General features: G+C 44.5%; 1 protein-coding gene across 1 annotated transcript in view; it reads left to right on the top strand.

Moving 5' to 3' along the window:
• Window positions 1-27,062, top strand: part of LOC122778181 (protocadherin Fat 4) — a 104,897-nt gene that overhangs the window by 36,029 nt on the left and 41,806 nt on the right. The window contains exons 2-4 of the mRNA XM_044039808.1: window positions 20,438-20,569; window positions 24,959-25,220; window positions 25,790-26,140. Coding sequence (XP_043895743.1) covers window positions 20,438-20,569; window positions 24,959-25,220; window positions 25,790-26,140 — 745 coding nt within the window. The remainder of the gene's footprint in view (window positions 1-20,437; window positions 20,570-24,958; window positions 25,221-25,789; window positions 26,141-27,062) is intronic.

The raw sequence follows: 27,062 nt of genomic DNA, 5'->3' as shown, positions 1-27,062 counted from the left end.
TCGACGCCAGTGGTGAGCAGCATAGGTCGGGGCTGTAAATCCCACTTGCAGGTCGTAAAAAGCTGATTTACGGCCACAGTCGGTTACAGTTTGAACTAAAACTCTGTTTATCTTCTAAATCTAGACGCCGGAGAACCTTTCATTAGTGTCAATAGCGGTCGAATGATCCCGCGCATTTTCATGTCACGTATAACGCGCAGCGGGAACGTAAAGGCTGAGCGCCGGCGTCGTAGCACTCGGCGAATAAATCTCGACAGTGCGGGGAGGAGAGGGTTGATCTTTATAGTCTGTACTTATACGAAAAGCAGGCTCACGCTGACATGGCGTGGCGTCGTAACAGAGCGGCGCGGATTTGGGAGAACGTAAACATCCCCACCATCCTTGGACAGCGTCGGTCGAGATGGAAATAAACAGGCGGGAGAGGTTTTTCGGGGGAGAAATGATTACAGGGCCGCCGTCGATCTGTGGCTCAGGCTTGACCAAAGCATCGACGTATTTACTGTATGACGTTCAGAAATAGACGAGAAAACAGTGAGTTTACCATAAAGTAGCATCAGCGAGTGTCTTGCGTAGAGGATGGATCACATAAACAACCCTCTCTGTCTCTCAGTTAAACATAAAAATGAACATTTCACTCTCAGCCGTTATCTCATCTCGTCCGGTATCTCCTAAAAAACAGACTTGACCCTAAATGAGGGTATTTGGTGGGGTTCATACGCTGTATCCTGCACGCGGTTTGACTCCGGGGGGATAAATTGAATCAGTAATCTGTGTTTGTTTTTCTATGCGTGCGCGAGTGTAGGTGAGATAGAGCAGAATACATCAGCCGCAGCTCAGATTAGGCTCGGGACCGCGGTGAGTGATGCACTCCTGCCTTATCTTAATTCTTTAAGATAAGCCGGACTGTTCTCAGACTCCCACGCTCTCTCGATATTTCACCACGGTCGCCGTCTTGGATCCTTACCTGTCGCTGGTGTAAGAATCTGGTATGGATTTTTGGTAACTGAGCTCAGAATCCTCCAAAGTGAGCACATTTGGGTTTAATTGCCTCAGATGGCTCGTCGTCGACGATCTATTCAAAGACAAATGGCCAAACACTTATTTTCTTAACCCCCGGCCAACATCTGCAAAAATTACACATCTTAATAACATTTTTCCAAATGTCATTAAGCCGTTTTTTTGCCCCCAAAACTCTCGCCATGCTCCTTAAAAGCGTCCAGGCGTTTCCACTCACGGTGACAGACACCGTTCATTAGTGCCCTAGTATTTGTCTTTTGCCGTTGAGTCTTCTCTAAACACTGGAGACGAAGCGAGCGCGCTGCACGGCCTTAATGTCCTCCCCAGCTGTCGGTGCACTAATTGCGGAGGCCTCTGTGCGCCCGTCACGACACCGTGATGGATCTCGGGGACCTGTCGGAGATGAGACAACGCACCCAAGCGCGTTACAGTAGATCATTCCCCCGGTTTTTTGATGTATAGCTTCCTTCTCCAAACACAGCTGCCTTGTCAAGGTTTTGTCCTCTTTTTTTCCCTCCTCTGTGGATAAATGTTAGTGTCCAGTCACACCTGAAATCACTCAGCGGTATACGAGACACAGTGTGGGACGCATTATCCACGTCGTCCACCTCTGGAAAGTCGTAAATTGTAAAAGGAATAGTCCCATCCGTTGACATATTGAACCTTAAAGCCTTAATTTTCTGCGAGATGTATGAAAAAATACAGACGTTTCAGGGAAAATAAGAATCTTTGCATTTTGGCTTTGGGTTTGAATTTATTGTAATGTACTTTTACAGCGATGTGAACCCGAATTATGCTATAAACTCGCATTAAAACGCCAAATTTCTTGATATAGGCTCTCTGTGTGGGTTACATTATTGTGGGCTCGCGTCCACGGACTTGCATTCTCCTGCTGGCTCGTCTCCTCTGGTATGCGGTGAGAGCCGCAGAATGTAAAGTATAGCACTTGATGCCATTTGTCATTGTTGGAGGGATTAATGCGGAGCGCCCCGCGGTGCCACGAGACCTGAGCAAACTTGGCACGACATACTCGGCAAACTATAACGGTCCTCGGTGGCGCGGCGGCGTCCAAGGCCACTCATGAATTCACCCACAACATTGCGTATTATGACTGATTCCTTTTGTCACTTTATTGCAGTTGTAAGCAGATACAAGCGACCGTTTGCCAACAGCTATAACTCCTGTGAGCGTTAGACGCTATTATAATGTTACGTTAAACGCTTAAAATAAACTTATGAATACTGCAGATCAGTCGCGTATAAAGTACCTTCAGTGACTGTTGATTTTCTGTCATTTTGAACCAGTTTTCACTGATTTCTAGCATCAAAAGTGCAATTTTGTTTTGGCCCAAAATACCTTTAGATTAGTATTTTTTGGTGCCAACAACCAACCGATGCTCATGTTTCAAGTTCAGTGGGTCATTTTGACCCCGTCTCACTGCTGCCGTGTGATGTGGCAGGTGTACCTAATAAAGTGGCCTCTGACTGTACATCAACTAGTATCTGAAGTCTGCTTCCAGTCTTGTGTAAAGTGCCTTAAAGGGATACTTGATGTACTGTATGTCACCAGAAAATGATTTTGGTAGACGTTGAAGTTACTTTTTTCTTAATAATATGACGTATAAAAAGTCATTTTCTTGAGTTTTAGAAGTCAAAGTATTAAAAAATGGAGGAATTAGGACTGAGCCATGGAAGGTTGTGGGGTTCAATTCCTGGCTCTGCTAAGTCTATATGAGCGAAGACACTTAATCCCATGTTGCAGCGTGTGAATGGGTGAAAACTGTAGTGTAAAGCAGCTCATCTATAAATACTCAAACTTCAATGCTTTTGTGGTATTGTCCAAACTTTGGACCTTGTCTCAATCTTTGGACCTTGTCTCAAACTTTCAACTATGTCTCAAATGTCAATACTTTTGTGGTATAAATACACAATACAGACCATAATACTAAGTATTTGTACTTAAGTACAGCTGCAGATCAAATTAAAAAAATTTAATTATTGGTATCGATTTTGGCCAAAAAATAAACAAAAAACAGCCAATAGTGGATCCTTCAGATTATATGATCCGCTTGAAACTAAAAGGATATTATATATCACTGAGTTGCCTACCGCAGTTGTAAGTGTATAAAAAAATGTCCCAGCTGTCTCTTTTTAATGCTCTCACACACACACACACACAGTCTGACCAAATGTCCCGCTGTTACTTTGCTCTGATGAACACAAACGGGATGGCATCGTCGCCACAGCAACAGGGAACTATTTTAACACATTTTGGGCGTCTGCCGGCGTAGATAAGACGAACAGTAGAGGTTTGTGTCAACATGAATTCAGAAGATAAGGAGGGAGTGAATCAGATGAAGGAGTGAACGTCGCTACATCTGCTCACGCTATCGTGTAACAATCTCTGCTCGCTCGCCTCTCGTCTCCCTCTTGTTAAAATTCCATCCAAGGATCGGCTCAGTCGCACATTTGTCCCACTTCCTGATTTCCACTTTAACAGGAAACAAAACAAGTTAGCGGGCATTTGTGTGAGATTATTAGTAAAAAATAAAAGCGCCAGTGTCGCCCGGTGTTGGTTTCACGTGAGCATGTTTGGCTTTCGAGTAATAAGCCTTTTGACAATTCCATTCCCCGCCTGGCTGTGACCTTAATCTGGATTAGTTGATTTTCCTTCCCCCCGGATTAACATCTTGCGGCTTCAATTAAACATCACGCAGCCCAGTGGGTTTGAAAGAGCGCCGCGCGGAGCTCGGAGCGCAACTGAAGAAGTTCCAAACTCGCAGTGTTCCCTCCGTGGGAATCCGTGGCCTGCGCCGTCCTTGGCCAAACCATCTGGCCCTGGAGAGATTTTTTTTGGGGGGCCGAAAAAGAGTCTTAGGGCCACCGTGCAACGCAGAGGCATTCCCAGAGTGTTGTTGACCACAGAGCGAGAGGTGGTCGCTAAAGAAAGCAGTTTGGAGTTTTAAAACCTTGAAAAAATGTCACAGAAGTGTCCCCATTTCTTTTTTTTTTGTTAAATCAATCGAAGCTTTAAGCGTAACGGAAAAGAATTGTATTACACGGCAAATGCCAAGTCAAACAGCTGGAGAGGAGAGCGGACACATGCTGGAGCGTCTCTTATAACAGCTTTGTCTCCAGTAAAGTCATTCCCCGTTAACAAATGTGTCACAAAATAACATTAATTTATGATATTCGTCTACTTTTCTTTGCAATTTGACACATTTTTGTGCTCAGAAACCTGATAAACGCTGGTTAGTGCATTAAAAATGTGGTTTTTCATCCAAATTTAATTGAACACAGTTCATTTCTTTGACATTTCCTATTTTTCTGTGCAGTTTAGTGAATTAAAATTCTTGACAGTTTCATTTCAACTGCAAAACAAAGATTGACCAATTATCAACATTGGCCTATTATTGATTATTAATGCAATTTTACACACTTTTGTTCGCAGAAACTTGTTAAATGCTGCATAGTGCATTAAAACGTTGGTTTTCCATCCAAATTTAATTGGACAACGTTCATTTCTTTGACGTCCGTGCCTCGTATTCAAGTAAATATGTTATTCAAGTGGATTTCTCGAGCACTTTGCCACCGATAAGAATCACAAAAGTGCAGAAAATAAGAGCACAGTTGTCCGAAAACCACATTTACCTTTAAATTCAAGATGTTTAAGTGGCAAACTCAAACTTACTTCCAAAGTTTTACATTTACAACACCTCGAGCGACCACTTCGGAGTTTGAACCTTGAAGGAACTTGAATTAAAACCTTCTTCTCACTCCCTCACTCACTCATTCAAGCCACAACTGCAACATTAAGCTGCTTCTTAGTCGCTAACATTTGATGCAGCAGCTCCCAGGAGTAAGTGTGTGTGTGTGTGAGAGACAGACTTTTGACAGTTTGCTTAGCAAAAAAAACCCCACATTTCTCCGAGCAGAACGCTGAGAATTCAATGGTCCAGCGACGAGCCCAGAACCCGTGTCAGATGGAAATTATATCACGGGTAATGGAAAATAAACCTCTCGCAGTGTGACAGTCTGCTCTGCTAAATGTCACGGTGGGAGATGGAGATGCACAGTTGCATTTATTTATTATTTCCCCTCAACCCCGGAGCCATTGTTTGAGGAGGTGCAGCTATAAACGGCGGTGACCCAGAAGTGGATTGAACTTGAAACCTGAGCTGCATGTCAGTGGAATCTCAAATGAAAGAGGAGCGCTCTCTCGTGCAGTGGGAAAATAGAAACAGGAATTAAGTCCCCGCAGAGGGAGAGACTGCGGCGCGGCAGGAGAATGAGGCTTAAGGACAGATATTGTGTGTAACATATCCTTGTTTTGGCAAATGCTTATTTAGAGCAGAATCCGCCAAAACCTTTCGACAACTTTTCGCCTTCGCCTGGGTGCAAATCGCCAAAATGGTGTTATGAACTTTCACGAAGCTTGTGGACCCAAATGCACGAGACCAGAAACGGTTTGAAAGAGCTTTATTGACTCGTTTAAAGCAACAAACAAAAGGTGAGCTGGACGGCTCTGAAAGAAGGCTAATCGCTAAGCTAAACCAGATCTCAAGCTCGAGGAAACAAACAAAACTGGCACTGGCAACTGAAAGTGGGAGAAGGGAGTATATGTAGGGAGTGAGGGTTAATGAGCACCAGGTGAACACAATCAGGGAATCAGAGACACAGAACAAGACAGACAAGGCGCTCACAGGAAATAGAGAAACCCCCTACCAAAATAAAACAGGAAGTGACACTGAACTAAAACTAACTAACACAAAATAAAACACTCAATTTCGAACAGTTGAGGCCACGGTTGCGGTCTATCTTCCCAGCAAGTTTCAGGAAATTCGGTGGGACTCGATGTATGCCGTTAGTCAGAAGGCACTTCCTGTTTTCGTGGCAAATATTTCGCCAAAACGCGGATGGTCGTCGGTAAGAAGAACACGCTTGGACGAGTTCGCTCATTTACGTAAGGCGCAAATGGGCAAAGTGGACGACTTCCTGTTGAGTTGAGGCCATGGTTACCGTTTACTTTTTTGCTCGTCTCGGTCTATAACATCTTCCCACCAAGTTTTGGGAAATTCGGTGGAACTCAATTTTGCCTCTGTTTTCACATTAGCAGGCGCTATAGAGCTCTTGAGCGACGCATTGATTGGCCGCAGTAACTTTGATAGACAGGTGTTTCACCCAATCCCATGCTAAGAATTGTCCACTTTCCAGTTTCCCACAGGTTTTCCCAGATGGTTCTCTGTAACGTGTCAGCTTGTGTTAAATGCCTCCTTCTTTCAAGCTTCAAGCTTCAGGTTTTCTTTCTTTCATCAGATATATTTCCTCAGGTTTGTGGACAGCTGTTTTCACACGAGCTGTAAGAGCGTAAGGTGACCTTTCTCCAAAGTCTGAGTGCCCCCCTTTGAGGTCTTAAAAGAAAATGTATAACTGCATTAAAGTGATTTATTTCCTGTTGAAACCGTGTGTGTAGGCCGGGTGTAATACAATGAGGGATCAATCCAAAGTATGGAGCAGGCAGTTTGACCGAAAGGCAGAGGTGACGACTTTTATTGGTTTGATTTTTTTAAAATTATGTCTGGGAATTTTTCGGTTTGCGATTACCTCTAAAGTTTTACAGCTTTTCGGGTTAGTAACATTTTTCCCAGAGAGGTCAAAGGGTCGTTAAACTGTTACTGAAGTTACAGTGAGATGAAGGGATTTTTGTAAAAAATGAAAGAACTAATGATTATTTTTATCAGATCAATGTTGACATTTGGTTTCATTCGAACAAAAAACACACATTTTGGTTAAAGTTATTTCATCTGGTCCAGGTTTGAGACATAGTCCAAACTTTGGACAGCACCACTGAAGTATCGAAGTTTGAGACATAGTCCAAAGTTTGAGACATAGTCCAAAGTTCAGACGATACCGCAAAATTGTTTGGACAGTACCACAAAAATATTGAAGTTTGTGACATAGTCCAAAGTTTGGACGATACCACAAAGGTGTTGAAGTTTGAGACATAGTACAAAGTTTGAGACAAGGTCCAAAGTTTGGACAGTACCACAAAAGTATTTAAGTTTGAGACATAGTACAAAGTTTTGACAGTACCACAAAAGTATTGAAGTTTGTGACATAGTCCAAAGTTCGGACGATACCACAAAAGTATTGAAGTTTGAGACATAGTCGTAAGTTTGAGACAAAGGTCCAAAGGTCCAAAATTTGGACAATACCACAAAAGCATTGAAGTTTGAGACAAAGTCCAAAGTTTGAGACATAGTCTAAAGTTTGGACAGTACCACAAAAGTATTAAAGTTTGAGACATAGTACAAAGTTTGGTCAGTACCACACAAGTATTGAAGTTTGAGACATAGTCCAAAGTTTGAGACAAGGTCCAAAGTTTGGACAATACCACAAAAGTATTGAAGTTTGAGACATAGTCCATAGTTTGAGACATAGTCCAAAGTTTGGACGATACCACAAAAGTGTTGAAGTTTGAGACACAGTCCAAAGTTTGAGACAAGGTCCAAAGTTTGGACAATACCACAAAAGTGTTGAAGTTTGAGACATAGTCCAAAGTTTGGACAATACCACAAAAGTGTTGAAGTTTGAGACACAGTCCAAAGTTTGAGACATAGTCTAAAGTTTGACAGTACCACAAAAGTATTGAAGTTTGAGACATAATCCAAAGTTTGGACAGTACCACAAAAGTGCTAAAGTTTCATACATGGTCCAAAGTTCGGACAGTACCACAAAAGTATTGAAGTTTGAGACGTAGTCCAAAGTTTGGAAAGTACTACACAAGTATTGAAGTTGCATACCCAGCCCTTGTAGTGAATATTTCTGTTAGCGGGGCCAGAACATCAGAATACGACTTAAAAACCGGTAGCTGCACAACATATTGGTCCTTTGGGAATTAAAGCAGCAGCACAGAGAGCAGAGAGGACCTTTAAAGTACAAAGTATGGAGAGGGTGGGGTGGGGGGGAGGGGTTCAAGAGAAAAGCAGAAGAGGTTAAGAGAGAGAAGCAGCGAGCAGAGACAAGGGGCCGATTGACTTTAGGGCCTCACTTGTCTTTCTCTGCTCTCTCAATTGCTGCCCTCATTTGCCTTTTTGCACTTCTTTTACTCCCTCACCCCCTCCTCCTTCCTTCTGTCCTTCTGTCCTCCCTCCTCTCTCTGTGTCCCTGCTTGGTTCGCCCAGTGTGTGCCGGGTCAGTGGACCGGTGGCGGTGAAGTCGGTGAGCGCTCCTGTCGCTGACTAGATCACATGTGACAGTGCAGAGAAAGCAGCCCGTCACTGACACCAGCTGGGTTTTCACTCGCTGACGTGCAACATCTTCCCCCAGTCCTGAAAAGGTCATGAAAGTGGTACTTAGAGTTTTGTGTGTTTATATTGTTGTCATTACGGGGATAAAAACAGTTTCTGAGGATGGAAATGATATTTTTCAAATCTATATCCAGACAATGTGACCTTTTACGTTGCGGCTTTTAGTTTGTATTTTTGTCGATGACGTGACGTTAAAACTATTCAAATGGACGAGCACTCACAGCTGGGACTGTTTAAGAAACCGACAGAACCTGCCTCGAATCTTCAAACTGTCTCACAGATAGTCCCAAAGTCTGCGCCGAGGCAGTGAAGTGGTAAAGTTTCAACTCCTGAACCGAGTGTGCTCGCCGCTCGTCCTCAGTGTTGCCTTTATTTCTCGTGATCACTCGTTTCTTCTTCTGGTCTCTTTGATCGCGCGTTCCCTCGGATAAATCTAGCGAGAACAAGAGGAACCTCGGCGCATGTGTTTTGTTTAAAAATGTTGTGTAAATGTTGAATTAATATGTCACTTCTCCGCGGCTGTGTTTGTGTGTTTGCTCGGCTGTGGAGACGCTGTATATCTTCAGTTTCGCTCACATGTTGTTTTGTCGTATGTATATGTATATATGTATATATATATATATATATATATATATATATATATGTTGATAATCACTTTCGTTTTTCTGTCTTTGTTGCCGTCGCTCCCAGACTAAACATTTTTCTGTAACCTCACGAGTAAACATGGACTCTTGTCGGACTTCGCTGTTTTAAAGACGGCCTTTTGTTTCTGTGATTGCTGATTACTGGGTTTCACTTCCCCCGAGTCAGAGCCGGAGCAGGACAGCGTTGCTCTTTTGTTGTCTGAGTATTTTCTCTCTCTGTCAGATTCCCAAATAACCCACAAGTCCTGGTTGTCTGGGGCGGCCTGTCTCAGTTTTTGGGGGTAAAAATTCTGCCGGATTTATTTAAAGAAGGAAAAAATCCTCTGCTTTCTCTTCTCCGTGTCAGAGCCACAGGAGAGGTCACGTGACAAATGACACCCTTGTGTTAAACTCCCACAATGCAACTGCTCCGAGGAATAAATCATCACCTCCTGACCTCGCACGCTGACCCCTCGAACCCCGGAGAGAACCTGAAGGTGTTATGGATGATAGTAGAGACGGGAGAGTACAAGGAGCGTCCTCTCACATGGGGGACGTCCGTGGTCCCTTTATGAGTTGACAATTAATAGTCTCTGTAGGTTTCCTGAATGGGGAATTGAGACGAATTGTCTCTTGGCCATTCGGCTGCGTTCAAGCGTGCCACCAGACAAAGAGAAAAAGAAGAAAGAGGCGATGACTGTGATAAAGCAAAGACCCCTCATACTCTCTGTGACGTGACCATTTGGAAAAACTCAAAACACGTCACCAGACATCTGCCAAAGCTGAGCTGGCGTAAAATAGTGATCTGTCAACGCGGCTTGTCACTGCGAAGCGTTTAGCCACGGGACTGGCGAGGGAAAACAGATCGTACTGAGGCTGACGTTTGTTTGTTCGTGCTTCGGCGTCCGAAGCCAGAAATTATATTCGCTCCTTTGTACCTCTGTAAACCTCTGCATGGTTTACAGAGGGTTTCGTCTCCGAGTGTCCTCCAAGTAGATCAACCTAACCTCCGTACCTCGCGGAACGATTAGCCTGATGGGATCACTTCTGATTGGTTCTCTGTACAAGTTTGTCCCGCCCCTAACATGTCCGTCTAGTTTTTACCTGTTTCCAAAAGTGCCGGTAGATTCCGCCATAGTTTTTTGCCACGTCAACTTTTTAACACTGGCTAAAGGCTTCTTGTTCGTGGAGAACGTTCTGGAATATCAATAGCGGATGAAAGAGCGTTAGCGTGTCTTTACTGAACCTTTGCGTGGACTTCCAACTATTGTGTTTTTTCCTTCGATTTTGCAGAGGGTTTCGTCTTACGTAACATCGTACGTGAAACGCCGTCAGTCCTGCCGTTTTCCTGGCGTGTCCTCCTCCGTAGATCAAGCTAACCACCGCCATCGTCGTCGTTAACGGGATTAACACTGGTGTGGGACTCTGACGGCTTCATGTCCGTGGAGAAAGTTCTGGTTCAAATGCAAAAGGAAGAAGCAGTGGGAGATAATGAAATGTACAGACGACGTTGGGAGCCCATTGATGTTTCCTTGTCTGTTTTTAATCCACTAATGATGTCTTAAACCCCCCGAGAATCCGTCTTTGGCCGCGGGATTGCTTCCCATGCTATTTTGTCTCGGGGAATGAAGTGCATACAAATAGCTTGTTAATTAAGATGGATGGTTCTTCCAAAAGGCCCGTCTTCATGATAATACGAGAGAGTGGAACATGTGAGGGCCTTGTAAGAAGGTCTTTGCAGAGGTATGTGTGCACGCTACGAAGGGGGACGGGGGGGGACGCCTTTTACCGACGCACATGTGTGAATGAGCATGTCGTCGTCTATGGTGATTGGCTGCCACGGTTTTGCATTTACATCCATTTGTTTCCGTTTTGTGTGCGAGGAAGAGAAAAGAGAGGCAGAGCTATCTCATGGCCCTGCGGTCTGTTAGCATGAATGGCCTCGGCGGGGGGGAAACTGTCCCTCATTGTCAAGTCATTTGGCAGAAGTCTTTTTCTTTAACGCCACCTCATGTTAAATTCATCAACATTTCTCTGCCCTTTAGAATGTCTTTGCGTCGGGTTCTTCTCACCAAGCGGTTTCCTCCTGAGGTCTAAATGAAATGGCCGCGGCAGATGTACGTACGCCAAACAAAAAAAAAGCCTTCCACAAGATTTGTTTTTGGATTAGACGTAGCGTATTTAAAGCGAATGACAAGATGTAATATTTTTAAGATGTTTATTTGGGATGATCGGGGTTATTTTGAGGCGACCAGATGAGCGTGTTTACATTATTCATTTGCTTGTCTGTTTTCCAGTTTATGTGATGAACTGAGGTCCAACGTGATTTCCAAAACTATCCCCAAAGTCCAAAAATCTGATATAAAACAAACACAAAAGAGCTGTTTCAAATTGAATGAATATTAGGTCCAATATTAACATTTCTTGAAGTATCTGGTTCTTTTATTCTGAAAAATCTGAAAGACAACTGTTACGAGACATAAAAATTTGTTTGGATAATGCACTCGTTTCTCGTTGAGAGTTCGATTTTGAACCAGGAGGCAATTCATTTTTGTTTAACTTAGCTAAGACTTGAAATTAAGGGGAAAAACGGCGAACTTGGCTCCCTTAAAAGTTGGAAAACACACTTACCGGAGCATCAAAAGTCATTAAACTGTCTCTCAGTTGTTTAATCTGGACACAACGTAAAATCAACAATTTGTGGTTTCTACGTCATGACCTAATGCTAATTAATTTTCAGCAGCTGGATCCTCTGACTTCCAGGAGTCTTGTCGTCACTGTTGGTTGTTATAGTGACAACACATGCAGTGCAATAACATAACAAAACCCCCAAAAACGATCACTTTTACATTTCTGTTTGTGTTTGCAGCTAAGCTACTCGCTCCCAGCGATGTTTGCTCGCCATTTGTGGAAGTCTGGGTCGTCGAGTTTCTCCCTTTAAGAGCATCAGTTCTGGCTGAAGTGTATGAGAGAGTGAATTTGCAAGTCATTGTTTCACGTTTGGGGGATAAATATTCAAACCAGTGTCCATTGTTTTCGAGGCGAAGTGACAATCGCGTCTTTCGTTTAGTCAGCAGAAGCTGTGTGTGGCTTTCAGGTTTCCTCTCGGGGCAAAGGTCACCCACGGGTTTGACTACTGTGTCACACACACACACAGACACACACACAATCTGCTCACAATGTTGATGCTTTCAGAGGTTTTTCACATAAACAGTGGCTGCAGGGGAGCCCGGGGCTTTTCTCACAACAATCTGAGTCCTGTTTTGAATTAAATCGCCCCCCCCCTCCCCATACACCAACCCTTGTATGGTGTATACATACACACACACACATGCACTTACATTCCACTCCTCCACTCACGTCTGTTTAAATGAAGTCAACAGGAGTCAAGTAACATCTTCTTTTGCAATTTTCACCTCAGTCTTTTTTTCATGAAGATCTCCAGCGAAGTGTTCAGGTTCATGTTTAGTTTAAAGTGAATCTGACATATTCGGATATTCTGATATACACGGGACACCTAATAAAGCTGTGGTGTGGTCTTCTGGTGCTGTAGGCCACATGCCCTCGAGGTCCTCGTGCATTTTCACCCTGGAGAAGTGACACTTTACTGGATATTTCCCGTTGACATGGTTGGGCATGAAGTTTCTGAAATGCTCACACCAGGCCATCTGGCGCCCACAACCGTGCCATGTTCAAAGTCACTTAAATTGCCCTTTTTTGACTATGTCCCCGTGCAAAAAGTACATTTAATTGCTCCCATGTGATTATTGCCGCCAAAACAACAATATATTGAATGCTCTCTCATCCTCAGCCACAATGATAATTCACATTTTTAATCTCAAATACTGTTAAACCCAAATTTCTAGTTGTCACAGTTAATAATGAGGTCTAATCCAGACAACTCCCATAAATCTCATGCATTTATCAGTGGCTGACAGGGACTATAAAAAAGGATGCCACAGTATTCTTTAAAGCCTCCTGTAGACCTTCCAGGAGTCTTTGGAAACAGCTGCAGGCTTTAGAGCGATATGTCTGATGTTTATGGTATATCTTGTAGATTTCACAAAAAAATCCCTCTGATCTGACGCCTGACATTATAAACTGGGCCATTTGGAAAAATTGTTCCCATCATAAGATGTTTCTGACGGCCTGACACACGTGAAATGGAGTTTTCCGCCATCGGTGGTACGGCACGACGTGGGCGTCGAGCAAAGACTGGGAAAAAGATCCAGATCGAAAGTCGACGTAATTCTGGTACCTTCACCTCCGGCGTGTTTAGTTGAACCTGTAAGTCAAGTGTTTGAAGGTTGTAAGCCAACCGAGAGGCGATGACTCACACTGACTTGTTTAATTTCGAGCGGTGTGATATACGCCCGTTTTTTGGATCGCCAACTTCAGGGGATTTTCTTTCGTTTTTTTTCAAATCACTTGAAGGATTACGAGCTCTCAATCTACAGGCCCGGGAAACATTGGCTGACCTTGTGTCCTTTTGTAAAACTGTCTGAAGGTTTATTTCCATCGAGATTAAAAAAAAAACGAGGCGGAGCCCGAAAACTTGACCGTGTTATCTGAAAAAGTACAAATAAGTTTATCTTTTGTTGAATGTAAAAATGAGTGAGCAGAAGTTCAGCCAACAGAAGAAGAAGAAAAGAGTTCCCATTGTTTCGTAGTAAGATTTAATGTTAAAGTTCATCACTGGTTGTATTTAACGACTTTATTTGCAGGATTTTGTTTATTTCAAGGTTTTGATCCCATAGAAAATCAGAAAATCTTGGTTCTTTTTCTGCAAATATTTAAGTGCTGTTTCTCTCCCTTTCATGGTCTGCTTGGCTTGAAGGCCGTAATTGGAGGTAATCGTGTAGAGAACAGCGCGATAAGGCCGTCGTCTCATGCAGAGTCAGTGGCACCGACATGGAGACTGATAGACAGCTGACTCCTGTTCTGGTCTCCTTCCAATTTTTAAAAAGCCCTTAAAAAACAAAAAAAAGAAAGGCAGACTTACTGATAACCAAAAAAACAACTGAAAATACATTTCTTTCCTTACTCACTTCAAAGCATTTTTTTTCACAAATAGGCTAATTATTTTGTTTTTTACCTTTCATCTTGCGAGAAGTCGAAAATGCTTTTGTTTTGATGTTCCTCTAACCTTTTAATCCACAGATGCGGGAAACACGCCGCGTTTAATGGGCTCCGGTAATTTTTCCCGACGGCGGCTTTGAATTCGAGGAGCGCTAAATCACGCCTCACCTCCATTAGCACCGCTCTGATCTTGGCGCGCGGCCTAATTAAACCTTCCGTCTCCCCGGAAGGAAGAGGAAGAAGAAGAAGAAGCGGTCCAGATACGTTGCCGTCCATCACGAGTCTCCTGTGACACCGCTCCGCGCGATTGTTAGCGCTTGTTGGATTACGTATCCTAGCAGAAATGCTCGTAGGGAAGCCTCGCTTGGCAAGGATTTGCGGGGGGGGGGCGAGACGGGGGCCTGCTGCAGACAAACCATCGTTTAACAGTTGGTGAAGTGGTCCACTGAGAGGACAGTGATCCCCTTTATGAAAACCACTTGTCCAACGTCCCCCTCTCTTTCCCCCAGTGTCGGTTACATAAGGCCAAGGTGCTTTGTGATTGTTTGCAGGCTCTCCTGTTTTGTTTTGTCTGTCTCCTTCTCTTAATCACTCCTTTCTTATTTCCACGGGGGCTGCAGCGGGAGATTTTTACTTGATCGTATCCTGACTTCACTCTCGCTGAGTGCATTGAGGTTTTGGCCGGCGTCCAGCTTTGTCTTCTTTTTTCCCGGGCACAAATTCCTGTCTCCGGAGGAGCGGCGCGCGCACTCCGCCGAGTCTGACGACTGCGGTCGGGGGATGAATTACTCCGCGGGCCGTTGTTTGACAGGTCAGGGCAGTTGCATTCGGTTACACGTGTTAAAGAAGCCGTGCCGGAGAGATCAGTTTGACCTTGTCTTGATTATTTAGCCGAGTTTTCTTTTGTGATTAAAAGACGCAGCCAAGAACGGTGCAAATCGGCGTCCTTCACCCACAGAGCCTTCATACAGTATTCTAGCGCCCCGGCAGAGTTTTGACATGTGCGTGGATCACGGCACACGGTTTTCAGATTAAGGCGAGGAAAACACAGACGCAGGTCTGGGCTTTTTTTTTCAACAGACGCTCAGTAATCCTTTCCCAAAGATGAGAGGATGACAGTTTTCCTTCATCCAATACGGTGGCTCCCTAAATAGAGCAGGAACGTTGGCTCCAGATGGGTTTTCCAGCGTGCCGAGAATTCAGAAACCTCTGGAAGTTTTGATCCTTTGTTGAAGCGGTTGTGGTCGATGTCCCGAGTGACCTGCATGGGTGTGGTTCTTTGAAGGGTTTCTCAGTCCGTGGTTGGAGAGAGGGACGGGGACCTTCGGCATCTAAATATGAGAAGACTCAGATTCCCTCCTTTTAGGGGGAACGCAGAAGTTGCATCCTTCGAATGTTTCCTCCCTCTGCCCTCCCGTTGCCGAGGCGATAGAGCGACATAACCTTTGATAACCATCATGTCAGCGTAAACAAACGCTCGGATTAGATCAGTCGTGCTTATTTATTTATCACACATGAATGGAATCTGTTTTTTTTTTTTAGTTGGCATTACAAAAATTCCTTTGTGCAATTTAATTGTCCAGTTTTAGTGCCAAACGCTTGAGTCATTCCCTTTAAAAAAAACGTTTATGTGTCTGGCTCAGGCTCCATGATGAAGTGTTATATTTGGAATTGATTTGTAATCCCGGGTTTTTTTTAAAAAAAACGCGCGCGTCAGTGAAAGCGGATGATGCAAAGTGGAACCGTTCAATCTCAGAGGCCGGGCGTAACGAGAGCTGGAAGTCGGCGCTTCCCTCGGCCCTTGACCCCGACTCGTCAGCAGCATCTAATGAGACATTTAATCATTTTGAAAATGATTGTTTCCTGCAGGAGACGCGCCCTGCTCCAGTTTTTTTTACGATCCGATGAGCTCAACGCTAACAGGCCAACTGTTGCATCAGTTGCACTCGGAGGTCGCTCTCTGTTTTGGAGGAAAAGAAGCGTTTCTGTGCGCTAATGATGTGAGTTTTGCCACAGCTTACTCAGAGGTTCGGTGGTGTTCGGTGGGGGGGGGAGGAGGGTGGAGTGAGCGTGCACTGAGTTACTCATCTGTAATGCAAACCATAGCTTGCTCAATTAATCAGATTCTCTACCGGTTATTAAAAACAACTGAGTCTGTAACTGACAAAATATGTGCGCAGCCTATGTGGAATTGTGCTGGAAGAATCCATCGCCTGCTCCTGCGCTGACTCTCCTCCCCCAGTCTGTCTGTGTCTGTCGAGCGTTTGGCTCGAGTCACCACAAAGTATGAGACGCTCCGTGTAGGGAACCGGTCGACTTTTTAGATCCAGGTGATGCTTTTACCTTCAGGTTACTCTTGAGGTGAACGTCTGCACTTTGATGTCTGATGTGTGTTCTTTTATTGTTTTTACTGGAGGGACGTGTTTGCGTAATAAGCCGCTGGTTTGAATTCCAGTTCAATTAAGTAGTGTTTAGTGTGTTCTTCCCAAGGTCCAAAGACCTCATTGGAGATAATATGAGAGTGTAAATGACTCTATATGTTGGCCTTGTGATTAGAAATGAGCATATTTGAGAGACAGCTCAGAGAGTCAAGGTTGAGATGGAGTGGTCACATACAGAGGATGGAGCTGCAGGGCAGGAGGAACAGAAGAAGACTTCAGAGGAGGTTCATGGATGTTGTGAAGGTGGACGGAAGTTTGGAGAGTGTCCAGAGTTCTGATGACGACCAGCCCCAAAACAACAGAGGTCAATGGCTCCACAGTCTACAGACTTAGATCTTAAGGGAAATGGTTCCACTGAAATATGTTTAGTATTCACAATAACTGGGACAGAATTTCATGGTAAACAAGTTGTTTTTTTGAATTCCATCCGCCGCCGTTATTGGGGTCACTGCAGAAATCCAAACTTGGATATCTCCAAAGATAATGATGGTGTTGGTGATTGCTCGTTGGACAAAAACCTTCCCTCACGTGACGTTTCCCCCTAATCGACAGCACTCAGGAGCCACTTGGCGCGTGAATCATTCATCCCTCTCCATAAATAATAAAAACCCGGCAGCCGCTTTGGCAGCAGCCTGCAACCTGAAGCAGTTAGTTGATGAAATGCAACCTTTTACTTTGTAAACTAATGTGTTTCACCTGCGTGGACGTCTGGCTCCGCCACAGACAGGTAGACGGAGTGAGAACCTGTCTCTCCTCCTCCTGACCTCGCTTCCTCTTCCTCCACATGAAGCCCTTTGATAAACTCCAGCCCCGTGGGAGCGTTGGTAATGCAAAGTACAAGCGCGAGGCGTAATGATCTCTCAAAAGTGCACTTCTACCCTCATTAGCGCACTCCTCAGAAGTGGGCCGTGCATTATTTACACATCAAGGCTGGGGGATAAATATTCATCGTTTGTTGACTTTGCCCCGGTCCCTCGGCTCAGGCACAGGTCGGAGAGGAGGGCCCCGCTGTCATCATCTGTCTTGTTCTTGTGTAACTCATCCAACTCTCATGTGGACGCTGACTCCAGCTAGGGTTTAAAAGTTAAGGTTTAAAAGTTAAGGTTTAAAAGTTAAGGTTTTGTCCCTTAAGTTTTTTGGTTCTGGGTCATTTTTTATTCTCTGGAAAGGAGTCGCTGCTGCGAGGAGCTTCCTGCGTCTGGTTTGTCGGGACATGTGGAGTCAGGCTTTTCCTGTCACTGGCTGACATGAATAGGTTGTTGCGTCTGACCCCCCCTTACGACCTTGACGCCTATTGTCTTCTCCACTGTTGCCTGCTGGGAAACTCCAGTTGCTGCGTCCATTGCCGACTTGACATCTTTCCCCCTCCTCCTCCTCCCGTTCTTGCATTCCATCTAATGACTGCATAGCTGGATGTGTGTGTGTGTGTGTGCTTGGAGAGGCTGTGGGGGCATCTGACGAGGACGCCTGGCACGGGGAATTACCATAATCACTGTCAACATTAATGGGGGATCCGATCGCTGGAGAATTCAAACGCGGCTTTTTTCCATATTTATGGAGGCAAATAAACAGAGAGAGCGCGCGGCAAAATGTCTGTTATGATTCGAGCGCGAGTCGTGTTTACTGGCTTTGAAATGCATATTTTGGAGTGGATGAGGTGGAGTAGTAGGTTGTAGTCGCAGGACATGAGTGGAAACCTATTATTGCCAGTCTCACTTCACCATTGATGAGCATGTGCAACTCATTCAGCTGGACTTATTTCTAAATTTTATACTTTATTAATCCCCTTAGGGAAATTATTTCTCTGCATTTGACCCATCCTAGAATTAGGAGCGGTGGGCTGCCACACTGAGTAGCGCCCGGGGAGCAATGGGGGTTGGGTACCTTGCTCAGGGGTACCTCAGCCCTTTTGACCTGGTGGGGACTTGAAGCGGCGACCCTCCGGTTACAAGCCAAGTTCCCTTTTCCCTTGGCCACAGGCTGCCATTTATACAAATGCTCTAATATTTATTTATTTATTTGTTTGCTTTTCTAATATTCTTGTGCTTTGTATTTGTATTTGTATTTTTTTTATTTTTTATGCAGTTTGAACACTGGTGAGGTTTCACCACTGATGAGGTCTGGTTTAAGCTCAATGCTACTGCTAGGGGTCGAGGAGTTTAAGGCTCCATCTCAGCTTCTATATGAGCCTGACTTAGTGCACTTAAAGAAGAAAGTGTTTCCACAGAGCTTCAGGTTTTCAGCTGCTATTTAAAAGAGTGGACACAAGTTAGGCAGCGCCAGGTGAGCGGTGGAGCTTTCCAAAGTCTTAGTGCTACTACTCGGAAAGGAACGGTCTCCTTTGGTTATATATTTTGTTTGGGGAACCACGAGGAGCCTCTGATCTGCTGACCTGAGATGAAGTCTTGGGGAGTAGAGATGCAGCAGATCAGCCATGTATGAAGGAGCCTGAGTATTTAAAGCTCTAAAAGTAGCAACAAGGGCTTTAAAATGTACTCTAAAATGAACTGGGATGCTAAAATAGAGACAACTAAAAAGACTATTGTACAACCTACTACCTAGGATTGCTTCTAATTCAGCCTTCGAGGCAAGAGATCTGAGTTGTGAAATGTGACGTAGGTGTAAGTTGCAGCTTCTGATTGGCTGTCTTGAACGCTTCATTAAGAATCAAAGACAACACCAAGATTTCGGTACCTATTTGTTGCGTAGTATCAAAATAACCGGCCCCAACTGTTACATTTTGCTACCCTCCCCTCGGAGTATTAGAGAAATGGTACAGTACATACAAAAGGCTTATTTGAAGACCTTAAATATCAAATGTATTATTTTAAAGTGCACACGTACCTCTTCAAAACCCAAGAAACTCTCCTAAATGTCCACTCTGGACCTTTTAAAACTAATTGCACAGTGTAATGGCGACATAAAAATGATTTTTATATTGATCTCTAAGTCTTGCCTCTTTCCCACTGGGACGGACTTTTCACACACAAAAAAAGGGAATCAATCAGTGATATCTGCACACAAGAAAGTACCTTTTGTTATACTGGCATCTTTACAACGATTATTGAAGCTCGACGTTTGGTCAGAGATCCTTTGATTTTACTTCCAATTTCATCGCGACCGCTGCTGTGTCTGTGTTACGTGGGGCAAACTCCATCCACATGGGGGGTCTGTTGTCATTTTGGTCTCCAGTAATGTGTGTTTATTTAGGTTTAGAAGACATGAAAGTGGAAATCCCAGAGCGGCAGTCAGTTTTCTTTACTGTGGAAGGAAAAAGGGGCCTTGAATTCATTTGCAAACTATACAGTTTCTATAAGCTCCAGCGATGCTCGGGTATATGAGGTCTACCATAGACGCACCACAGCACAGCGATCTGCGGCACCGACTCTGTTATTGCACGCTCGGCTACAGTTAGCCACCAACACGACAAACTAAAGATTATATCACAGATTAAATCACATTTTGAAGCTTCAAAATGTCAATTTTTGCTTATTTTAATCTTAAAAGGGCCAGAAAATGTAAGTGGTTTTGCTCATTTTCATGCAGAATACTTAAAACTGGCAGTTATTTACAATTTACGACATGTTAAAAGAGGGTATTAACAACAGATTGTGTTGATTTTATTAAATTCAAAATGACTTCATTAAATAACTTCATTATAAGTTAATGTTGAGCGGTGGGCCGCATGGAATCAACTGTGGAAAAAAGGATCTTAAACTTAACCTTAACAAAAAGTGTGTGTAATTTCTGTGATTTGACCTTGAAGTGCTGGTATTTGATCTAAATAAATGACCTTTTGAGTCAAAACTAGACGACATTTAACAGTTTCTTCCCCTTTAAGCCTCTGTGGGATCAGAGAACGCTAACTTTCCACTCATTTTCTGCTCCTTAACAGCTGTAGCAGGGCCCAGTTTGGCGGCACTTTAACGGAAACTGTGGTGTTTACTCTTCCTCCTCCTCCTCTGCAGGTGGAGATCACGCTGCAGGACGTCAACGACAACCCGCCCGTCTTCCCCAATGACATTCTCGACGTGACCATCGAGGAGAACGTCGGCGACGGCTTCAAGATAATGCAGCTAACAGCCACGGATGCAGATGAGGTGAAGCTTCTGTGTTTTTGTGCGTCTCTGTGCCAGTTTTCCACTCCGCTGCTCTCAGAGAAGTCGACCCGGGAGCGATTTGAATTAAAAAATATGCTCTTTTTTTTTGTTCCCGCAGAGCAGGAATCTCTACACTATAGATTCAAACGTGTAAACGTGAAGTTTTCATAAAAGAGTGAGGGAATGAGTAGAATCCATGTTTTCAAGTACGTTTCTTTTAAGATTGAATAGAATCCAGTAGTTGAATAAACCAGTCGAAATTGATAACAAAAACGTATTATTTATGCATATGGTCATTTAATTACCATATTACCATAAGTTAATTAAAGAATCATCTGATAAAATATACACCTGCTTAAATCCAGGACAGATTAAGACATTAGATTGGAGCATTAGATTGTCTTTCCCGGCTGTAAACTGAGGTTTGTGTTGCTTTGTAAACCACTCGCTCCTCTGCACCAAACCCCATTGAGAAAGCAAATAATTTTACAAACCCAGCGCATAGGAATTATCAATCCACTTCTCTCTTAATACATAAATTCAAATTTGTTATCTGATAAATTCGGTGTCTAAAATCCTGTGTTTGGATTAACCGAAGTGACACAAACCTACCAAAGAAGGCAGTGGTCGACCAGCAGCCCCTGTGTCCCCGTGAGCTAAAAACACTCATTTTCTCTATGGGCTTTGGTGCAGGAGGGTGAGAACTTCAGTTTCCATGTTTCGAATCAGAATTGTCATCTTCTATCTCGTGTGTTGATGTAAGCTGAGACACACGCACTCATGCTGAGGCCTCTGGTGTCACACGGCTCACAGCTCGGTGGTCAGTGATTGATTCTGTTGCCGCTCCGTCCACAGTCCATAACGGTTCACATTACATCACTAGCATCACACCGCATTAGTAAAGAGCTCCATCTTTCGCTGCTTTTTACACAGGATACGGACATTAAATCCCGCAGTGAGAAAAAATGTCAGGCCCTGGCTCTGCATCTCCACCTTCTGCGGACCCTCACCCACACCAAAGAACTCAGAGAGAAGGATTAGACCGGAGGAGTACGCACTCACATTTAATGTTAACTTAGGAGGCCACAGCTGTTGCCTAAACCCCCGTCTCTGCGCTTTTTCCAATGTGAGAAAACTCGCACAGAACCGAAAACTGCAAATTGAGTGTAAATCTCAGACCTGGAGACGGGTCAGTCTCCACAGCGGAGGGATTTTCGGGACACGATTTAATTGTTTTAAGCACCGAACCCTCGAGCTTTGATCTTGAAAAGGTTTCACATATGGTATGAAAATCAAACGCTGCCGTCGGTCACTTTTTCCCCTCACAAAGCTGCGGTCTGTGAAGCGGAACTCGAGGCTCTCCCTTCTCCCTCTTGAAAATTAGACATTATTTTTATTTGCAGATACAAAATAAGGATGTCGATTTTTCCAAAATGACCACATCGAGGCCCAGATTCTGATGTTAATCACTTGAGTCTTTCAGGAACGACAGATTCTGGAGGGATGTTTACTCCCAAAATCTGCGGCGCTGCCATGAATAGGTTTGCAAAAAAGAGGCCTGCGTTTCATTCCAGCTTTTACTCGGAGCCAGATACGAGTCTGTGCCCACATCCTTACGCAGGAAGCTTAAGCTGCGCTGACACCGAGCGTACGGAACGCATTGGAGGGAGCCCACATGTGTGAGGCGGCGCGGCGCAGCCAAGACTGCAAGCTGTCGGCCAGCTGACGGGCCCTCGGATTCAGACATCACAGCGATCCCGTGCACTTTAGCAAACGCTACATGTGGGATTCATGTAAAAGGAGGGATTAAAACGCTGTTTCCACGCATCCGTTTTTTTCGGCTGCAATTCCACCGGCCCAAAAACGGGTAAAAATGGGGTCTTTTGTCTAAAGAAAATGCTTCTCGCCTCGTTTTAAAGAAATACTTGCGAGTCTGACCTGTTTTAGGAGCCACTTTATTAGGCACACCTGTTCAACTGCATAAGAATACAGTCGGCCGATCACATGGCATCCGAATGTGGAATCTGTCGCACACAATTTGTGCTTATTCCGCTGCATTTTCTGCTCTGTGACTGTAATTTCGATTTTTTTTTTCCATCTGAATCCAACAAATAATTCACAGTTTATATTCAACATGCTCAAATTTGCGATTGGCCACATGCATGAGGCCCAAATTTCACATCTGGGATATTGGGCTTAGTGATAATTTGATTTGAGGCAAAATAGTTTTGACGTTAAAAAGTTTGGGACGTGAAGCAAGCCTATCAAATCAGAAAGCATCTTTGAATGTATAATTTGAACGTTTTAACTCCGAGAAGTCTCAGCGTTCCAAATTCTGGAGCAAAAATGGCAGAAAGTAACCACAAATTCATGCAGAAAACGTCAAACGAGCGACGTGGACGGGGGTCAATGTGCGTCCCGTACCTAATAAAGTGGCTCACTTGTAACGGCTTGTTTTTTTTCGGGAGTCTGTGTTGGGATTGGCTCGCTCGCCCTCTGCGTACAGGAAGCTCGCTCCCTCGCTCCCTCGCCTGTCTGCTTCACACCTCTCTCACTTCTCACAGAAAAAAAGCCCCACTCATCTGCTAAATGAGTTTCCGTCTGGTAGTCTGGTACACTCTGCTCCCTGGAACGCTGCACTTTAATTGGTCGTCTCTCTCTCTCTCTCTCTTTCCTTCCCTAACAAGCCATTGTGTCTTTGGAGAGTTGTTAAAAAGTCGTCCAACTCTTGGAGTGGAGGTCAAGAGGGCAACCGGTGTCGGTGTGCGAGTCTGCGCCGCTCGATGTTAATTACATATTTTAGCGGAACGACCGGGGCCAGAGGAGAAATGAGTGCATTAAAACAATGTGTGTGTAAATGCTTAACCATAATTTCATAAAGTGTGTGTGTGTTGGAGCGCGGACGCGGACCCCCCCGTCCCGCCCCCCACCCTTGCTTGGCTTTTGAACCCTATCAGAAAATTAATTGGCAAACCGCGGGTGTTGGGTTTCCGGACTGTGGCCCAGGTGGCTGATGGGATTGCCAGATCTGGAGCGTCTGATTGATGACAGCGGGGTCCTTAGATGAGATCAAAATGTTTGTGTACAACCTGGAAAATACGTTAGATTACACTCATTTTCATACTTATACGCGCTGAAATGGGTTCTTCTTTGCCACTTGGGGCAGTATAAACAAGTAGTAAATACTAGGAACCTATTGTTACTTCTTGCGATTATTATTTTTATTATTCTGGGTCATTGTTCGCATTTTTTAATTGAATTAACAGACGTAGAAACTTGTGAGATGGAGGTCAAAGTGGCATAGCGTTCTGTAGCGCCCCCAAAGGTTGCTCCTTGTAAAGTTTCTTCAGGACATTTTGGGGAATTTTCAACCTGACGTAAAGAGGTCGGCCGTATTGTAACTTCATGGCATTTTGTTTGTGTTTTGAGGTCAAAATCTGAAATTCACGACCTCGGGGTGCTCGCTTTTGATCAGCTTCACAGCATTTGATATAAAATGACATATTCAGTCTAATTTTATGACATGACTGCCATCGTCCACCGTGAGAGTCCATGTGTTGATCCGCAGACACAGCAGCAGATTCTCTCTCCCTACAGAAGCCTCGTCTTTGTCCTGACGGGATCAAAAAGCATCACAGACGAGGATCTCTTAACCGATTGTAACCAGAGCCGCCTGACGCTTCATTTCAGTGAATGGAATTTTTTGAAGTCGCTGCTTCTTTTCTTTTCCGGGGGCAGAAGCCGCCGACAGCGAGACCGGTCGTCTGATCTCTCATTGTAGCACAAATGTAAATGTCAGGCTCTGTCGACACAGTCATTCAGTCGTCATATCACTTTCAGGCGTCAGCCTTTCTCTAACCCCCCTCCGAAGCCTCGCGCTGTGGCGGTCACGTGGGACGTGTTCTCGTACCAGTGGAGCGGGGACCTTGTTAGCAATTTTTTTTTTTTCATGTTCACAATGTAAACTTTTTTCCCACTATCTTGTCAAAAAAAGTAAAACATTTTGTAATATGTACATATTTTGAACTTCCATTACTGTAATATATGGAGATAAGAGGTAAAGACACTGACTTTATTGATCCTCTAAGCGGGCAAAATTGATTCGATTTGTCGTCGGCGAGCCGTCCCCTTTATGCGCGGCGTCCCTGTGTGAAAGGTGAGGAGTGAAAGAGGTCCATTCATGCGAGATAATAAAAGGCGGTTTGATCTGGAAGGTGACGTGACATGAGAACATGTGCTGAGCAATCTGATTTCCGACCGGATCCTGACGCGGCCTGCTTTGATGCTCGTGTTCGTGCTCTGAGAATGTTTGAGTGTGGAATGTAATTGGGTTTAAGGTGACAGTGTTTCTTTTAACGTCCAACGTTCTACTTCCCGTCTTTCCCTCAGGGTCCCAACGCTCTTGTGACGTACACCATCATCAGCGGCGCGGACGACAGCTTCCGCATCGACCCGGAGTCCGGCGATCTCATCGCCACCAAGAAGCTGGATCGGGAGCGCCGCTCGAAATACTCCCTCCTGGTGCGCGCCGACGACGGGAAGCAGTCGTCCGACATGAGGCTGAATATCACCGTGAAGGACATCAACGACCACACGCCCAAGTTCTCCCGTCCTACGTACTCATTCGATATTCCCGAAGACATGGCATCAGGTAGAGTCTGCTCGTGAAGGCCTCAGCGCTCAGAGGACTCTGTTAAGGTCATCAAGTCTTCGAGAGCAGCTCCTTTGTGTCGTTTGACAAGAATAATTTTTCCTTAAACTGTCTTTTAAACATAGAATTACGACTGTCAGAGATCTTCCAAATCCACTCAACGGGGAAAATTGAGGGTTTAATCAGTGGAGATGACAGTAACCGATATTTGATTTATGTGGAAATCTATCGGCAAGCGGCGGGATTTACAATAATACTGACAAAAATCTGGCAAAGCTCCGTAATCCCTTTCATTGTTTCAATAACAAGGCAGAGGGAAAGTAAGAAAAAGAAGTTTGGTAATATACAATAAATTTAAATTGAATTGAAATGAGCTTTTTCCCTGTGACATAAAACACCACCGGCTCCTACAGAACGTTTTTTTTGTTATTTTAGCAATTGGCAACACAATCCCCGAGTCTCTGGTATTAATAAAGTCCCATAATAACCCCCTGCGGATACATTAAAGTCACTTTGTTCAGTAGGGCAGTTAAATCTAACTTCTCGTCTCTCCGCGTTACAACTCGCAGGCTCCATCGTGGCGGCGATCCTGGCCAGTGACTCTGACTCAGGGGTGAACGGCGAGGTCACATACTCGCTGGAGGAGGACGACGAGGACGAGACGTTCCTCCTGAACCCGGTGACGGGCGTCTTCAACGTGACGCGCCCGTTGGACTACGAGACGCAGCAGTACTACATTCTCACGGCGAGGGCTCAGGACGGCGGCGGGCAGACCAGCGCGGTCAGGGTGTACTTCAACGTGCTGGACGTCAACGACAACGCGCCCGTCTTCAACACCAGCGTGTACAGCACGTCCGTCTCCGAGAGTCTGCCGCCCGGGTCCAGTATCCTCACTGTCGGGGCCAGTGACGCCGATGATGGTATGTACATAAATCATCGTAAAGCTAAGGCTGCTGCCTGCAGACCACATGCAATACTCTAGCTAAGCCATAGCCACCAATGTTTTCAACTTTAAAACACGGAGGTAATGTAGATGGCAGGCGTATCCAGAGCAGATTGATGCCTTTTTTAAAACAAAGATTGAGTAACGTAATTGTAGCCTATGTCGCTGTTTTAGCTCGGTGCCGTTCGTTTCCTCACCAAACACGCTCATTAGATGACCTTCAAATGATGGCATGCTACTAGCAGAAATGGACAGGAAGTTAGCCAAAAGATTATATTGCGTATATTAGCTTTAAAGTTTGAGAAGATAAATTAGGGAAAGGAACTGGGCTTGTGACCGAAGTCCTGGACTGGGTCAAGGGCTGTGGTCCCCATGAGCAAGGCATTAATCCCTGGGCATAGCAAAATGCTACCCACTGCTGTATGTAAAAGAAGGATGTGATAAATTTACTATTACTTCTTGCTGCAATTGGGCAAAAGTCACTGATTCTAATTCTAAACGTCTTTTCGTATTGAGACAGACTGTCCTTGTTTAATGGCTCTGACACTGGCATGGTGTTTCACGTCGTCCATTCTCTACTTATTTTTCTATTTTTGAACCTTCTTGCGGGTTTTAACGTTATTATATGTGGTTTGTATTCCTTTTTGTCTTTCCCCTGTGGTCATTTAGTTCATTTGTGTGATACTGTACAGTATGTGCTACCCCCACTCCAAGACGACATGGTACGTCTCAAGTGGACGAACCAAACGAGTCTTTTTGCTTCCACATGTGCTGCTGCTGTTGTTGATTTGACTTAACTCAAATTTAAGGACATATTTTTAACACTATACTTTAAGCCAAAGAATATACATCACATTCAAAATTGCTGTTAAATCCTGGTCCTGTGTCCCAGCGATGTC

The sequence above is a fragment of the Solea senegalensis genome, linkage group LG12, assembly GCF_019176455.1.
Source record: "Solea senegalensis isolate Sse05_10M linkage group LG12, IFAPA_SoseM_1, whole genome shotgun sequence".
Classification (NCBI taxonomy): domain Eukaryota; kingdom Metazoa; phylum Chordata; class Actinopteri; order Pleuronectiformes; family Soleidae; genus Solea; species Solea senegalensis.
This window is presented reverse-complemented; position numbering and strand designations above follow the sequence as displayed.